The following is an 18273-nucleotide window of genomic DNA, read 5'->3' on the forward strand; positions in this document are numbered from 1 at the left end:
TGATTTTCAGAAGATATTTGACAAGGTGCAGTATCAAAGATTATTACAGAAAATTAAAGTTCATGGTATACGAGGGAATACATTGGCATAGGCATAAGACTGGCCAGCTAACAGTAACCAAAAATTATCCACAAATACCCTACTTTTTCTGGTTAAAAAGATACAGTGAGTGGTATGCTATAGACAGTAGTTCTGGTATCTGAACTATAAAATGTATACAAAAGCACCAAAAGTAAGGCTGTTAAATTTGTGATAAAACAAGGAGAGACTGGAAAATAAGTTTGTGAACAGGATCCAAGGAGACTACAAAGGGAGTAAAGGCAGAGTAAGTGAAATGGTAACAATCTGGCAAATGTGGTTTAATGCAGGAAAAAGTGAAACAGTCCATTTTGTCAGGAAAAAAAATGTAAATGGTGAAAAATTGCACTGAGATGCAGTGGGATCTGGTATCATGGTGCATTATTTGCAAAAGGTTGGAGTACAGGTTTTGCAAGTAATTAAAAATCTATGCTCATTAAGATGGGATTTGAAGATATAAATGGGATATTGTGGATCAGTTATGTGAGGTATTTGTAAGACTTCATCTAGACCTATTGATCTTCTCATATAAGTATGTATGAAACATTTCAGAGAAATATTATTACACCAACACCTGGAATTGGCAGATTGCTTTATAAAGAAGATTTGGACAAGTTGGGCTTGTATCCGCTTGAATTTAGAAGAGTGAAAGGGAACATGACTGAACTATAAAATCTTTCAGGACTAATTGGGGATGTGAAGAGAATCTTTCCTCGTGATAGCATCTAGAATTAAGGGTCATTGATTTATGTAAAATTACACACATTTTAGGTAGAGAATAGGTATTTTTCCCCTCATACAGGTTTGTAAGTATTTGAAACTCTTCCTCAAATATTGATGGAAGCAGAATGTGAATATTTTTAAAGCAGAGAATATTTGATAGGCATGCTACACCATCATCAAGAATGCCTACCGAGTCATCCCACTCCTGCACTTCGGCAAGTCTGATCACCTGGTTGTACCTCTATTCCTGGCGAACAAGCAGAGACTGAAGCCTATAATACCAGTGATGAAGACAGTGCAAGTATAGTCGAGGGAGGTGCAGGAGAGCCTGCAGGACTGCCTTGAATTGGTGGACTGATCCATATTCAAGGACTAACTTTCAAACTTGAATGAACATGCCACAGCTGTCACTGACTTCATCAAGACCCATGTTGATGAGTGTGCGCCCATGCGCAATTCTTAAGTACCCCAACCAAAAGCCATGATAAATTGAAGGATTTGCAACCTGCTGAGGCTGAGGTCAATGGAGTTTAAGACCAGTGATCCAGATCTCTACAGGAAGTCCAGGTATGACCTACAGAAGGCTATCTTAGCAGCAAATAGGCAATTCTGAGGAAAGTTAGAAACTGATTCTCGCCAGCTATGGAAAGGCTACAGGTTATTATATCCTACAAGGTGAAGCCTAACAACATAAATGGCTGTCATGTTTCACTACCCAATGAGCAGAACACCTTTCATGCTCACTTTGAAAAGGAGAATTCAAAAGTACCAATGAGTGAGAATCCCTGCAGAAACTGTCAACCTTATGCTATCTGTCTTGAGGCCAACATCAGAACATCTTTCAAGAAGGTGAACCCTCGCAAGCCACCAGGCCATGATAAGGAAAAGGGAAAGAAGGGAGAATGGAAAGTAGGTTAGTAGAAACTGGTGGTCAATGTTAATGCCATCCAGGTGGAGAGTGCCCAGATGGAAAATCAAGTGTTGTTCCTCCACCTTTGTGGGATAGTACATGATTTCATGGACAGACATGTGAATATGGGAATGAGACACAGAATTGAAACGCCAGATGGCATTAACATCGACTTCTCCAGTTTCTGCTAATTTGTTCTTCATTCTCCCTCCATTCTCCTCTCGTCTTCTTTCCCTCAGCTCTTCACCCCCTTCCCTCTCTATACACTGAGCCATCCCTCCTCCCCTGCTATGGCCTCCCTCCCTTCTCCACCTATTACCTCCTGCTTTTGGAACCGTGCTCCTATGCACACCCCTCCCCCTCATCTTTTTGTTTGAATGCCTGCTTACATTTTTCCATACCTTGATAAAGGGCTCAAGCCAGAAACGTTGGTTATGCATCTTTATCTTTGGTATATAAAGTACACTGTTTGACCTGCTGAGTTTTAGCAAGCTTGAAAACCTGGGCCTCTGTACCTCCCTCTGCAACTGAATGCTTTACTTCCTCATTGGAAGACCACAGTCAGTACAAATTGGTAACCATGTCACTTCTTCACTGACAATCAATACAGGCACACCTTAAGGATGAGTGCTTAGCCCACTGCTCTTCTCTCTCTACACTTATGTCTGTGTGGCTAAGCACAATTCAAATGCCATTTATAAATTTGCCGAATCACAGACAGCAATGACGAAGCGTACAAGAGTGAGATAGATCAGCTAGTTGAGTGGTGTTACAACAACAACAACAACAATCTTGTACTCAACATTAGCAAAACTAAGGAAATGACTGTAGACTTCAGAAAGGAGAAACCAGGAGAACACAGACCAGTCCTCATCGAGGGTCAATAGTGGAAATGGTAAAGAACTTCAAATTCCTGGGTGTCAACATCTCTGAAGATCTTTTCTCTTCTTTTGCACAAACTTATTTATTTTAAAAAAATGTAATTTATAGCAATTTTTATACTTGTAATACTGCTGCAAAACAACACATTTTGAGACATGTTTATGACAATAAATTTTAATTCTCAATGAAAAATTACCCTGCATTGATGGGGATGTGAAATTGAAGTTACGATTGAATAAGCCACCATCTTGTCATGGTGGAGCAGATTAGAGGGGCCTTGGGCTATTCCTACTTCTACTTTGATGCTCATATAATTTGAATTGCACTATATTTGGATCAGTATCCAATAGAGAAGAATAAAAGTGATGAAAGATCTCAATCTCCTACTCCCTTTACAATATTGTTATACCTGAACTGTATTTTAATGTTCTTCTAATCTTATTTCCATTTTCCAGAATTTATGAGATTCACTGCACATTAGTTAGTCCTAATAAAAAAGGAAGTTAGATTTCCAATGGTCTTTTCAGAAGATTCCAATGTCCAAAGCATCTTACAATTTACAGTAATCAGCATGCCTTTCAATGTTTTGAAGTGAAGTTATTGTTGTAATCTGGTAATTCAGTAACCAATTTGAACACATCAAGTTACCAAACCAACAAAATGATACTTATCAGAATTTTTGATTTAGAAATGCTCATTGAAGACAATTGTGGATGTGGGGACAACGAGAAAGGCCACCATTTATTGCTCTTCTTAATTAATCTTTCAAAGGTAGCAGTGAGCCATTGTTTTCATCCTTTGCATTTAGTTGAGAAGGCAACAGGGTTTCATCTCATTGGGTTATGCCAGTCACTACTTCAAACTGTGCTGTGCTTCCTTGGTGTTTTAGTCTTCTCTCCAGATTTTTTTTAAGGCAATTTTTGGCAGCTGCTAACAAAAATCTCCATCGCCAGGAGCACCATTTTTAAAATGAGAGGTTTTTCTTTAAAACAATGGTTTTCAAACTTCCCCCCTGAACTCACATTCCACCTTAAGCAATCCCTATGCCATAAGTGCTCTGTGATTAGTAAGGGATTGCTTATGGTGGTACATGAGTGGAAAAAATAGGTTTGTAAACTACTGTTTTAATTGTACCTAATTGACTTGTTATGTGCATGGTTTCATAAGTCAAAGGAAATGGGCCAATAACAATTTTTCTCAAGCAAAATATTTCAGTAACAATTGGGTCTAGAGCAGTGGTTTTTAACCTTCCCTTCCCACTCACATACCACCTTAAGCAATCCCTTACTGCTGGCAAATGCCATTTTGGTGGGCATTGATGAGTTGGGTTGAAGGACATGTTTATGTGCTGTATAACACAATGTATCTATGAACTTCTGATCAGGTCTGAATAAGGTTGAAGGGTGGGTTAGGTGGCAAGTCACTGAGACCCAGGGTTGCAGTGCTAGTTTTTTAGGTGCTGTAATGATAGTGATCATGTTTGCATTGCTACTAGTGATGTCTTAAGGATCATTGTTCCTATTTGATTATAGTTGGCTGCCAGCAGGGGCTCACACAGACAGAGAGACTGCTGCATGAGAGATCTGTAATGGAGGTCAGCATGCCTCATGGTTGCTGCTTACAACAATTTTAAAGAATCTTTTCCTTCATCCATGTGTTGTCTAAGAACTCACACATATGCTCAGCATATGGTGTCAGAAGTGGGATGAAGGAAATTAAAAGGAAATATTTTAAAAGAAAAAATCTAAAGTTAGCAACTGATCAGTGAAAGTGAAAGCAAAAGTAGCTCTCCACAAATTAGCAAGAACACGAGAAGCTAACAAAGTGAAAAATGAAAGGATTACACCCACCAGCGAAACTTCAGTTGACAGGTAATGTGGCTGAAAATTGGAACAGATTCAAACAATGTTTTTGATTGTATTTATCAGCAGTCAGAGCTGACGGTAAAAGTGATAAAGTGAAAGCATCAGTTTTCTTACATGTCATGAGTGATGAAGCTCTGGAGGTATATAATAACTTCACATTTGCTGCTGAAGATGACAAAATGAAATTGGGAAAAAAAATAATGAAACCGTTTGAGGCATACTGCATTCCTAAACATTACATGACAATGAGAGGCACAGATCTTTCATATGTATATAGAAAACGGAAGAAAGTATTGATCAGTGTACGACTGAATTAAGAAACAGAAGCAAAACATGTGAATTTGTTGGCTGACCAATGCGCTGATAAAAGACAGACTTGTGTTTGGTATTCCAGATAATAGTCTAAGGGAAAGACTGCTAAGAGAGCAAAATCTAGGCCTGGAAAAAGCCATAACACTCTGTAGAGCTACACTGTAAAAGCACAGGCAAAAGAGCTGTTCAGTAAAACTAGTCACAACGTGGATTCAGTGAGCAAGAACAGACATAAACCGTTTAACAAAAAGAGCGCCAAAGTGGAAAGAGAAGTGTGGCCAGCAAACAAAAATGAAAGGGACAATAGAAAGCCATGTCGTCGATGTAGTATGTAACACCTACCAAAAAAGTGTCCAGTATATGGTAAAACATGCAATATGTGCAAAAAAAGCAACCATTATGCCTGATGCTGTAGGAACCAAGTGCAACAAAACAAGGTTCATGCAGTAGATGAAAGAGAGATAGAGGAATTCTATGCAAATGTTGTGATTGAAAACAAGAAAGAAAAAAGAGACAGGATGTTGAGATTAAAAGTGAATGACATATACATTTCAGTTAAATTGGATACTGGAGCACAAATTAATGTAATATCGGAGACTGATTTTAAGAAGATTAGACCGAGACCAAACATGTATGGAACAAAAGTGAAGATGACAGGATATTCAGGTACTGATATACCAGTGCAAGCAGAATGCATGGTCAAAGTGAAACACAAGGTCAAAGAGCATAAGTTTAACAACCTGTGAGAAACTGAACCTGGTAAAAAGAGTCCTCATTGTGGAAAGCGAAGGAGAGACAGTTTATCATGAACTCATGAAAGAGTACAATGATTTATTTCAGGGTCTAGGCTGCCTTCCAGCATTACACATGATCAGAGTGAATAAATACGTGCCACTAATAATACATTGATGCAGAAAAGTTCCATTTGCGCTTCAAAAAGCAATTAAAAGCAGAATTGGACAAGATGGAAAGTCTGAATGTGATTAAGAAGACAGATGAGACAATGGAATGGGTGAGTTTACTCGTCGTTTGGGCAAAAAACATAGAAAGGTTAGAATTTGCCTGGATCCAAGTGATCTAAAAAGAGCAATAAAAAGAGAACACTTTAAGCTTCCGACGTGTGAAGAAATCATGTCACAGTTTGCAAATGCAAAGTTTTTCAACAAGTTAGATGCATCATCAGGATTTTGGCATTTGAAATTGGATGAAGCAAGTTCAAGACTGTGCATGTTCAATCGTCCATTTGGCAGATATAGATTCCTAAGGTTACCATTCAGAATTGCCTCAACTCCTGAAATGTATCACAGAACTATCCATATGGTCTATGAACACCTGGTTGAAGATGATACCTCAATGGATGACATCATAGTATGGGGAACCATGAGAAAGGAGTATGATGAGAGACTAAGGAAAGTGCTGGAAGCAACAAGGAAAGCAAACCTGAAGCTGAATAGAGAGAAATACCAGTTCAAGGTGACAGAACTAACATTTGTAGTAGATATTATTGGCAGTGAGGGCATCAGACCAGACCCAGAAAGGTGTCCCCCATTTGGAACAATGCCAAAGACACAATGCGAAAAGGACGTATAGAGGTTTAATGAAATGGTCAACTATATGGGTAAATTAATATCCAACCTCTCAGAAAAGATGGCTCCATTGAGAAGACGAACAGAAACGATCATTGAATGGGAGTGGTGTCATGAGCATGAAAAGTCATGGAGGGAACTAAAGAAACTGCTCACAGTGGAACCAGTTCTGAGGTTTTACGACCCAGCGAGACCCATCAAGATATCATCAGACGTATCACATAGTGGGCTCAGTGCAGTTCTTCTGCAAAAATAATGATGACTGACAACCCATTGCGTATGCACCAAGTTCAATGACAGACATGGAGACATGATACGCTCAAATTGAAAAGAAGCTGCTGAGCATCACGTACACCTGTGAAAGATTTAATCAGTTTGTGTCTGGACAAGCAATCAATGTAGAGACTGACCATAACCCCTTGATTGCATTGTTCCAAAAGCCATTAAATGAATGTCCACTTAAAATACAAAGAATGATGTCTGCAACGCTAAACACTGAATGTGGCGTACACTCTGGGTAAGCTAATGTACACAGCAGACACCTTGTCTAGAAGTGTTGACGCAAAAGAGCCCGTAAACACCAAAATGGATGAAGATATGAACTCCTTCATGGACATGATTATAAGTGCACTGCCGAGGGCATGGCGTTATGGCGTAGGGACAAGACGTGGGAAGGTACCTCCCACAGGCAGAACTTTACAAAACCTGTTTAAAATTTTTAAAAATATTTTTACAACTGTTGATTATACTGTTGAAGTACCTTACAAACAGTCATGAGAAAGACTAAAGCCTAAATAGTTAAGAAAACAGCCATTGAACAACCAGTAACTACTGAAGAAATTCAGCCTACTGTGCACATGGAGCCTCCAGAGTCAATTTCAACGCAGGTCCGACCACAGCGTTCATCAATGCATACCATGCCGGCACCGACCTCAAGTACCGTTGTGCAAGATGGCACCGGCGATCGACATCGATCTCCTCCGGACCAAGAGGATCAATTGCGCATGCGAGAAACTTAGTGCATGCACGATGCATTTGAAACAGCTGAGGCTGCAGGGGGACTGGACCTCCCTCAGTCCAGTGACTCTTGGCTGGTGGTGGGGCAGGTCTGCACCCATAGTCGGGTCATGCCAACTCCTGTTTCAATGGAGGAGGAGGAAGACATCACTGGAACAGAAGAGGAAGAGGAGCAGTGTGTGGAGGAGGAAGCAGACTTGTTTAAGGGTAGGCCTGTGTTGAGGGAGAGCTTTAAGTTTAAGTCTGACCCTTCTCATTCTGATTCTGCCTTGTGGAGAACTTGGCTATGCAGGTGAGCCAAGGGCTTTCAGTTGTGAAGGAATAATTGACTGAAATTAAGGGTGAAATGTCTTCTATTAAAATGGATGTAACTAAGTGCCTGAGAGCAGTGGATAAGGTTCAAGATAAATTTAAGATTGAAGATGAATTTCTTGATTGTAAAGATGATGGGGTTCAATGTAAAGAAAAGATGGGACAGATAGAGGATTTGTTTACTGGTTGGGTGATTCAGAAGAGTGATTTGTTGAAGAAGATTAATGTTTTGGAAAATCATAGTCGGAGGAATAATATCAAAATTGTTGGTCTTCTGGAAGATTCTGAAGGCTCGGATCTAGTTCAATTTTTTCAGAAGTGGATTCCTGAAGTTTTAGGAACAGCTTACATTCTGAATAGTTTAGAACTGGACAGAGCTCATTGAGCAATAAGGAGGAAACCACTTTCGGGTCAAGCACCCCGATCCGTTCTGATTCAATGTTTGCATTATCAGGATAGAGAATTGATTCTAAGAATTGCAGTACAGAATGCTAGAGAATCTTTTTTTATGCTGATTTGAGCCAGGCTGTAATTAAACGTAAAGAATTTAATTCAGCTAAAGCTGTTTTGTGGATTTGCTTTTCGTTACCTTGCTGTGTTAAAAGTTTTTTTTATGGGGATTATCAAACTCAGTTTTTTAATGATGATGCGGAGGCTCTTACTTTTGCTAAATCTTTGCCTGTCAATAAGCTGGGGCAAGATGAGGTTTCTCAACAGCTTGTTCTGGTTCCGAAAGGGAAGAATGGGAAGCAAAAGATGGAGACTCAACAGTAAATCGACATTGGTATTGATGATGATCAAGTCAACTGAGATTTGGAAGAAGCTTACCATAGCTGAATGATTATGTTTTATTTTTGTTTGTTCTGTTCAGCAGTGGGTGGGGTGGGGGGTGGTTCAACTGCCAATCCTTCCGAAGTCATCAGCAACTTTTGGCATTTGTCACTCCTTCATAATTGAGGGGGGTACTACAATTATATTGATGTAGTTTTTTTTGGGGGGAGGGGTTTGTATAAAAAAGAGAGAAAAAAACAAGTGTACTGCCCATATCAGATGCAAAAATGGAGCTCATAAAGTCAGAGCAAAGATGAAACACTGAGACAACCGAGAAAAAACATCTTGAATGGATGGTCCAACATGAAACAGGTCTGCTCATCTGACATTGCAGAGTACTGGAACTGCAGGGTTGAACTATCAGAGGTTGAAGACATCATTTACAAAGGAAGTAAAATCCTTATCCCAAAGAGTCTGAGATGATAAAAAGGATCCATGAAGGATATCTCGGAATCGAAAAGTGTAAAATAGTATGAGAGATGATATACTGGCCAAGAATCAACAATGATATAACAAATGAAGTGTCAAACTGTATAATATGCTGGAAATATCAAGCAAGAAATCCTGCAGAACCACTAAAGCCACACCTAGCAGAAGGTATGCGCTGACCTATTTGTATGTCAAAGGAAGGACTATCTTGTAGTCACAGACTATTGTTCCCTGTATCCAGAGGTGTGTAAACTGAACACCATCACTGCGGTTGCTGTAATAACAGGTATTAAAGCCATATACTCTAGACATGGCGTGGCAAGCAAGGACTTTACAGACAATGGACCCCAGTTTTGCAAATCAAAGTTCCGACATTTTGCCAAAGAGTGGGACTTTGTACACACCATGCCAAGTCTTCATTTTCCACAGTCCAATGGTCTAGTGGAAAAATCAGTACAGACAGTGAAAAGACTGATGTACAAAGCAAAAGACAATGGAATGGACTTCTACCAGAGCATGGTAATACACTGCACAACGCTGCTCGAGTGTGGTATGTCACCAGCACAACTCTTTATGGGACATAGGCTAAGATCAAACCTACCCGTTCAGGAGAACCTCCTAAAAACAAAAGAGGAGGACAAAGTGAGGAAGTTCAAAGAACAACAGAAAGAAAAGCAAAAGTATTATTTTGACAGAGGAACAAAATCCTACCAGAACTCTACACTGGTGACCAAGTAAGGCTAAATGACAAAACAAATTTATGAACTCAGAAGGGAACTGTCCTTAGTGAAGTCCAACCAAGATGATACACCATTCAGACAAATGAAGGTGCTGGTTTGCGAAGAAATCGTCAAGATCTTCAAATGGGATCAGCCACAGTAGATGGAAAGATGGATACTATTGAACAACCTGAATACACAGTTGAGAAGACATCGTCTGAGGCAACAACTCAGATTCAAGGACAATCAATCAGGAGATTGTCAAGATATGTGAATCCTGCTAAGACACTCATTGAGCAAATCTAAAGATTCTTGTTATAGAATGAAGTAATGCTATTTTATTCGCTCTTCAAGTTTTAGTGTATGTAAATGTGAACACACAAAACAAGTTTAAAAAATGTTAACAATGTTGATAATAATGTAAGTTTCTGGTGCTAACGTTAAAAGTGCAAAGTTATACAAAGAAAACATATTAGTTAAAAGTAAGTTACTTTTGTTTTAAGAAAGGGAGATGAAATGATAGTGATCATGTTTGCATTGCTACTAGCAATGTCTTTACGCTTGTCTTTACAATGTGATTACACTTGGCTGCCAGCAGGGGACTCACACAGATGGAGAGATCTGTAATGGAGGTTGGCATGCCTCATTTTGCTGCTTACAACAACTTTAAAATGAAGAACCTTTCCTTCATCCATGGGGTTGTCTAAGAACTCACACATCCGAATACAAGATGAAACATTGGACCTCACCAAAAATGACAACAAGGAGGTGCCAGAGCAGCCCCATGAGGTGCTTGGAGTGGTCCCACAAGGTGCTGGAGCGATGTTCTGGTGAGCTCCAGCAGCACTGCATCCCTGCTGATATCTGATAAATTATATCATTATTCAAGCAAGGATATCCACATCTGTAGTAGGACAGATGTCTAGTCTGTCCTGTTATCTCCATTAACCTGGCTCCAAAACAATTCCTTCGACAGAATGATTACTGCAGACTATCTCTCAGGCAATGCCCCACTGACAAGCTGACCACATCCAATCAACAGAAGCTCTAGAGCAGCCATCCTCAATGGGGGCCATACTGCCCCCAATGGGGGGCCACAGCATAGTTAAGCAGGGCCATGGACTGAAATTATGAAATATTTTTGATGTTGTTGGTAGGAGAGAAGTATGGAAGAAACCAATTAAACTTGACTGCTTCACAGGGAAGGGGGCATTGCCAAAATAAGGTTAAGAATGGTTGCTCTTGAGTGTCCATGGACTGCTGGACTGCTCTCAAGTCCACCATAACTCGTACTGATCAAGTAACTCTCAGCAAGGTTGGGATCATATTTTCTACACTCTACATTAGCAATAATAAAGCACAGTAAGAATTTACGTCTGTCAAACTACAGACTGATCATTATGCTCCTGAAATGCTACGGACAACTTACTTGCTGGTGAGTAGTCTCATCACCATCCAATCACGTGGGTACACGCTCAGCTTCATTAAATAACGGAACACGCAGAATATTTTTAAGAAGAAATCCTACAAAATAAAGAAAGATATGATGTCAAATTGCAGAGAGTTGTAAATGTAGTTCAGACCCTCACACAAACTCTCCTCTCCTCCATCAACTTTCTGCTGCTCGAAAAACCAGTCAACACATTAAAGGACTATTCTCACTCTGTCCATATTTTCTCCTCCCTTCTTCCATCAGGAGGAATATTCACAAATTTAAAATCACGCATAATCAGATTTAAGGACAGTTTTTATTCTGCTGCTATCAGACTCCTGCAGGGAACTCACAATAGTAAAATAATGTTGCCTTTGTATCATTCTATCTTATCTGCTTCTGTAATTCCGCATTCAGTATTATTTTACTTGCTGTACTTAAGTACTGATTGACTTGCTGGATAGCACAGAAAACAAACCTTTTCATTACCCATTAGTCCACGTAACAATAAACTTGGACTGAGTTCTGACAGTGTTGTTATGGGGGCAACTGCAACAAGTTGGTTGTGCAAAAGGAAATTCTATTTCTAGTGAGGATGCTTAGTGATTTTGGAGTCCACCTGCAACAGCTCCCCTCAAAGTTCTGGGTGATCAAGCCTTTTGCTGGACTGGAAGTTTTCACATGTTGTTGCCATTGAATTGTTGCATGGTTCACAATGCAAGTACAGGTAGTCCCTGACTTATGACCATAATGAGGACCAAAGAATCGGTTGTATCTCGGAATGGACATAAGTCAGAATTGTGCCCGTGCATGTGGAATACTGAATCTTAAAGCAAACTTCTTAATTAAATATTTTTTTCATCATAAATTTGACACTAACACTTAAAGTTTCCTGAATTTGTTGATCAACCTTGGCGATTCTTTCCACATTCTGGTCCATGCTTACCTTGTTAGTCAGTATTCGAGGTCCCGGGGCTGGGCGTGGCCATCTTGATTCTTGTGCTAGTCTTCAGTTGGCACATGCACAAGCCTTCGGTGGGTTCTCATATTGGTGTTCAGTTGGCTCATGCATGAGTTAAGATCCTCGACGATACTGAAATCGCATCCTTAACTCTCTTGCATTCGCCAACTGAACTCCAATACATGAACCCACCGTGCACACACCTACCGAAGACTCGGGCATTTGCACAGGAATCAAGATGTCTGCACCCAGCCTCGAGACCCCAGAACGCCGACTAAAAGATAAGTATGCACATTTTGGCTCTTCCATGCCCTGTATCCCTGTTATAGTTTGTGAAATAAATAAACCATGTAAATTTTTAATATTTTCTAGATATATATATTTTTAAAATTCAGTCATATGTATGGATGGTCATAAGTCACATAAGTCATGTCGGGTACTACCTATACAGTAAAACTGACACCTATGGGGCACCTATGGGGATTAGTAAATGCCAGATAAACAAATTTGCCAGTTGCTTGAGGTTACACGTTGTGTGATTGGCAAACTGACCACTAGGGGCACCAATTTTAAACTTTTGTAATTTTTAATCTATTTATTTTCTGCAATTTTTATGCCAGAGGCTTGAATTCTACATAATGGGGATTTTACTGTATTTTGTCAAATTTGGACTGCAGTGAAGGCAGTCCCTGAAAGAGGGAGTGCTCAATTACACACATCTGTTGAGGTGCAGGTCATGTTTGCCCCAAACTGCTCACCTTCCAGTTCATTTCGAGCTGTTATGCCTAATATATGATGCAACCCCCAATTTGCCTGGTCCAACTACATTTCTGGACAATGGTAACCCATGGGATGTTGCTGGGGGAGGGGACAATATTTATGGGTAGGTGGTTTGTGAGATTTCATAATGTAGATGGTACAATTCTAGCACAATTATACATTTCCATTCTAAGTCCAAAAGTTGTATAAACATGTTGCATTTAGGCATGGATGATTTTTAAAATTTAGACAGACAGCATGGTAAAAGGTCCTTTCTCTTGATGTGTGCTCTCAGATGATTCAATGAAATACAGTCTTTATGTATAGTTCAGGACAATATGGTTCAGGCTGACACAATTCCTTTGGAAGAACCTGAGACTGTTTTCCTCTTTCTCCACATCCTGCTGTGTAGCTGGAAAGGACTGTAATTCATGACTGTCAAACTGCATGGCAACAAAGATGACAACAAAGGTTGAGGTTCTCTTCAGGGGTACTATCAACAAACTGGTGAAATTGCATCTTAAGATGACATACAGCAGTCACAAAGCCCCTTCTTGTGACCTTGTTGATGCAGCTGTAACTGCAGCAGACAAATCATCCATTGTCATTGTCCTCGATATATGGCAGGATCAGTCGATTGCCTCACGATAAATGGGTTATCTGCACTTTCTGGACTATTGGAATGTATCATAAGAATTTTGGTGTTAGTTATACAGAATCTGGATGATCAAGGAGTGCTAACCTTTTCATATGATGAAAAGTTCTCTGTTGACCAGTCAGGAGCCACATGAGAGGTGTTTGTAACTTGCTGAACCTTTGAAAAGCTTCCAGTCTAGTGGAGCGAGTTAATTCCCCTCTCCTTGTGGCACTCTGAAAATTAGGAGATGCTTCCTACATTAGGCATGGCTGCCTAGAATGGATAACAAGTTCAGAGCAACCATGCCTTGCACATGCACCTCAATAAACTGGATGTATGTGTATAGCATGAGCTCTGTTTCTCAGTTTTCTCTCTCTCTCTCTCTCTTGCGTCAAAAAATCAATGAATCTCTGTTGTAGTTAATAGAAAATCAGCTTCCAGATGCATTGCTTCTTATTCAGACTGACATAGGCAATAAGTTCTTCAAGTTAGGAACTCTCTCTCCTACTCCTTTGACTTCTTCCAAATGCATTAAAATCACAAAAATGTTTTGAAGGAACTCAGCAAGTCTTGTAGCATCCATTGGAGGTAACTAACTTTTTTTTTACAAACCAGAGATTTTATTTACCATAAAATGTTTACAAAAGGAAAACTGTTCAAAGTCTCTTCTGACCCTTAGTTTTGAATACATACATTTCAATCACTGTACATTTCTATTTTCACCATTGCCACCACTGTGGCGCTTTGTCATCACTCCCATTTCTGTTGTTTGAGGGGCTTCCCCTCAGTCTCAGCCCATCAATCCCAATATTGGAAGGATCATAGACTGTGATCCTGCTCCACAATGCCTTCATGTATGCTGTGCCAAGCCTTAGTGCGTCCTTCAGCACGTACTCCTGCAGCCTGGAATGTGCCAGTCGGCAGCATTCCCACACTGACAGTTCTATGTGCTCAAAGATCAACAGGTTTCGGGCAGACCAAAGTGCATCTTTTATTGAGTTGATGGTCTTCCAGCAATACTGGATGTCTGACTCTGTGTGCATCCCTGAGAACAGCCCATAAATTAGAGAGTCCTCTGTCACGCTGCTGCTGGGGATGAACCGTGACAAGGACCCTTGTATTCTTTTCTACAGACTTACAGTGAATCTGCATTCTGCAAAGTGGTGAGTGAATGTGTCCACACCACCACAGTCATCTCAGGGACAATGTGCATTGTGGGTATTGTTCCGGTTGACAAGGAAGGAACTGACTGGGAGGACTCCTCTCAGTGCCAGCCAGCCAAGTCCTGGTGCTTGTTTGTGAGCAGTGGTGATGAGGCATTCTGCCAGATGACTTGGACGGTTTGTTGCACCATGCCCATCAAATCCTTATTTGTCAGTGTCTGCAGGAGGCTACATGCTGATCACCACTGAATGGCCATGTGGTTAAAGGTGTTTGCCTGGTAAAACATTTTCCCGAAGGATAGGTGATGTGGCAAAGTCCAACTGACCTGGGACACTGCACAGCAATGGGGACAGGCCATCCCTCGCAACACCTGGCACAGGTAGAACCCAAGTACATATTGGCACTTGATGCCCTTGCACTTTGGTTCCACATACAGGATGAAGGACCACGTTTTGGATATGTCCTTGCTTTCATTGTTTGGCGACTTGTATATGCCGACCCTGTGGACTCTTTCCATCTGCAATCCTCATATGAAACGGAAGGCTGCTCTGGTGACAGCCAGGGCAGAGGTGCGGGGGATGGGGCACACCTGTGACATGTACAGCAGTACTAAGAGCACATTGCACCTGATGATCAGGATCTTCCTTGTTAGTGAGAGTTAGTGCCGTGCCCACAAGCCAATTTATTGCCAATCTTTGCAGGGAACATTTAAAAATTATATGGGTCTCTGATTTCTGGTATCCTCCTCCTGTTTGATGAAGGTGATGATACAGTTCCTCATGGAGCCTGACAGGCAGCCTGCCAGGAACATAGCGATGTATACTTCCAGCAGGTCCAGGTCCATGCTATCCCACAGAACTGCGAACAACTCAGCTGGTAATCTGTCACTTCTGGGAATTTTACTCAACCCAAAGGAAAAGATGAACTCCGTTAGCTCCCCAAAGGTAATTGGCTGGTTCAAACTTTCATTATTGCTGTTGTCTAAGACCTCTGTGATAGAGAACAGGAAGTTTTGGGAGGTTGTTCTGTCTGTAGCCTTGTGTCATACAGTTTGGCAGAAAAGGATCTGCTTATTCTTCGTATGCCTGTCTGCGAGGATGTGACTAAGCCACCATTTTCCTTAAGGATGTGGATCACAGAGCTCCCTCTGTGAACCTTTTGGAAAAAGCATAAGCATGTCTCATCCTACTCCATTGTGTGGACTCTGGACTGAAAGATTTTGGAGGCATCAATGGTAAAAAGCACCGCTTGCCGGCTCTTCACCTCTTGGAGTTCCTTTCTCACATCCATCCCTCTCAATTCTAGAAGGTCCCAGTGCAGTAAAACACAAGTCTGCAGTCACAGTGACTGAAGTAAAAACACAGAGCTGGAGAAAATCAGCAGGTCAAACAATGTATTTCATATAGCAATACATAACCAATGTTTCATGCTTGAGTGCTGTGTTTTTACTTCAGTTACCTCTGGCTCTGTCTTGCTCTCCGAACATCGTTGAGGATAAAGAGCTCCTTGTTCGCTTGCCACCAGTTCATTGAGGAGGCAAAAAAGTGTTTCACGGTTCTCCATCCTGCATACTCATAAATAAATTTGGGTCTTACAGGAGCTGGACTGAGCTTGTGGATACACTGACTTTACAGCAGCCGTCTACCACAAGGAGCTGATCAGACACACATGTGTGGCAGGCTTCAGTTCTAACTATATCAGACAAAGGCACCTGGAGAACGGCAATCGGAGCCTGCAGGACGTGGTTGATCTCACTAAATCGTTAGAGAGCCCCAAAGGACACTAAAGCTTACTCCTCTGGCAACGTGGCCACTGTGTGGGGAGCACAGGCACCTCCATCATGGGACGTGGGATCTCAAACAGCAGCCGCCATCGCAGAGCACAAAAAATGCAATTACTGTGGCCATATGAAACACCCGTGGAAGAACTGCCCAGCCGGAACTGTGACCTGCTCCAGCTGTAGAAGAAAAGGACACTACATAAGGGTATGTAGGTCCAAACCTTCCCCTTGCTGCACCAGGTGCAGGCAGCAGGCATCGCCATCTTGGACCGTGTCATGTCTAGCTCCACTTCCAGTCATGGTGAACAGCGCGGTGGGAACCAGGGGACAACAGCCCAGGTCGGCTTCTCTTCCCAAGGTAACCATATGCGAAACGAGTACTTCTCTGTTCTTACTGTGGAAAAAGACATGATGACTGGGAAACTTGGGGGAGTCAATGGTAATGACTTGAGAAAAGTCAGTGACAAAGTTGAAGAGGTTCTGAAAGTCCTGATGTATATGAAGGTAGATAAATCTCCTGATCTTGATCAGCTATATCCAAGTGCACTGTGAGAAGTGAGAAAGGAAATTGCAGGTATCCTGGCTGAGATTTATGAGTCATCATTAAGTACAGGTGAGGTGCCAGAGGACTGGAGTGTGGAAAATGTTGTGCATCTATTCAAGAAGGGCTGCAGGGAAAAGCCTGGAAACTACAGGCCACTGAACCTAATATCTGTGGTTGTTAGGTTACTAGAGAGTATTGTGAGGGTAAGTACCCTCCATAATGAATGAGTCAAAAATACTTTTTTCCTTCAAGGTTATTTGTATGCAATTTGGTTTGACCATATAGAAATTACAGAATTTTTATTTCATGGCACTATAATATTTGGGATATTTGTCTTCATAAGTGTTTGTGATTACTCAGGTATGTTTAATTGTCAAATTGCATACAAATAACCTTGAATAAAATTTGGAATGTGCACTTTAATTACATGGGGATTGTTTGAAACAAACAAAACTGTGGAGCACAGGGGCAAGTAAAGGAAAAAAAGTGTCTTTGTTTCAAACATTATGGAGGGCACTGTAGATGGACAGGAGTTGATTAGGGATAGTCAGCATGGTTTTGTAAGTGAGAGGTCATGTCTCACAAATCTGAGTTTTTTTTAAAAGATATGACCAACAAGGCTGACGTGGGTTGAAATATGGATGGTCTAAATATGGATTTCAGCAAGGCATTCAATAAGGTTCCACACTGTAGTCCCACACAGGATTCCAAGGTGCAGTAGCAGATTGGATAGAAAATTGTCTTCAGGGAAGAAAGCAGAGGGTGATGCTGTAAGGTTGCTTTTAGGACTGTAGGCCTGTGACGAATGGTGTGCCGTAGGATTTAGTGCCTGGCCCGTTGCTATTTGTCATTTATATCAATGATTTAGATGAAAACGTACGGCATGATTAGCAAGTGTGTGGATGACACTAAAGTATCAGGTATTGTAGATAGTCAAGATGGTTGCCAACGATTGCAGCAGGATCTTGATTGGTTGGGCAGATGGGCAGAGGAATAGTTGATGGAATCTAAATCAGAGAAATGTGAAGGGTTGCATTTTGGAAGGTCTAACATGGGCAGGACACCCACACAGAAAATGATGAGGATCTGGGGAGTATTATAGAGGGATCTCGGAATTAGAGGCACATACTACCTTGAAAGTGGTGTCAGGTGACGGGATAGTCAAAAATGCTTTCAGCATGTTGGTGAGGCCTCATTTCGTCTTGGTTCAGTTTTTGTCACCATGTTTAGGAAATGTCAGGGTGCAGAGATTTATGAGGAAGTTGCCAGGGGGGGCTTGAGTGTAGGGAGAGGTTGAGCAGGTTAGGGTTATTTCATTGGAGTGCAGAAGGA

At 41.1% G+C, this 18273-nt stretch overlaps 1 protein-coding gene across 23 annotated transcripts in view; it reads right to left on the reverse strand.

Annotated features, from left to right (window-relative positions):
* The window catches only part of dock3 (dedicator of cytokinesis 3), a 939092-nt gene that overhangs the window by 184631 nt on the left and 736188 nt on the right, over window positions 1-18273 (reverse strand). For all 23 annotated transcript variants that reach the window (XM_069936839.1, XM_069936837.1, XM_069936835.1 and 20 more), the window contains one exon: window positions 11094-11188. In XM_069936839.1, the coding sequence (XP_069792940.1) occupies window positions 11094-11188 (95 nt within the window). The remainder of the gene's footprint in view (window positions 1-11093; window positions 11189-18273) is intronic.

The sequence above is a fragment of the Narcine bancroftii genome, chromosome 5 (genome assembly GCF_036971445.1).
Source record: "Narcine bancroftii isolate sNarBan1 chromosome 5, sNarBan1.hap1, whole genome shotgun sequence".
NCBI lineage: Eukaryota > Metazoa > Chordata > Chondrichthyes > Torpediniformes > Narcinidae > Narcine > Narcine bancroftii.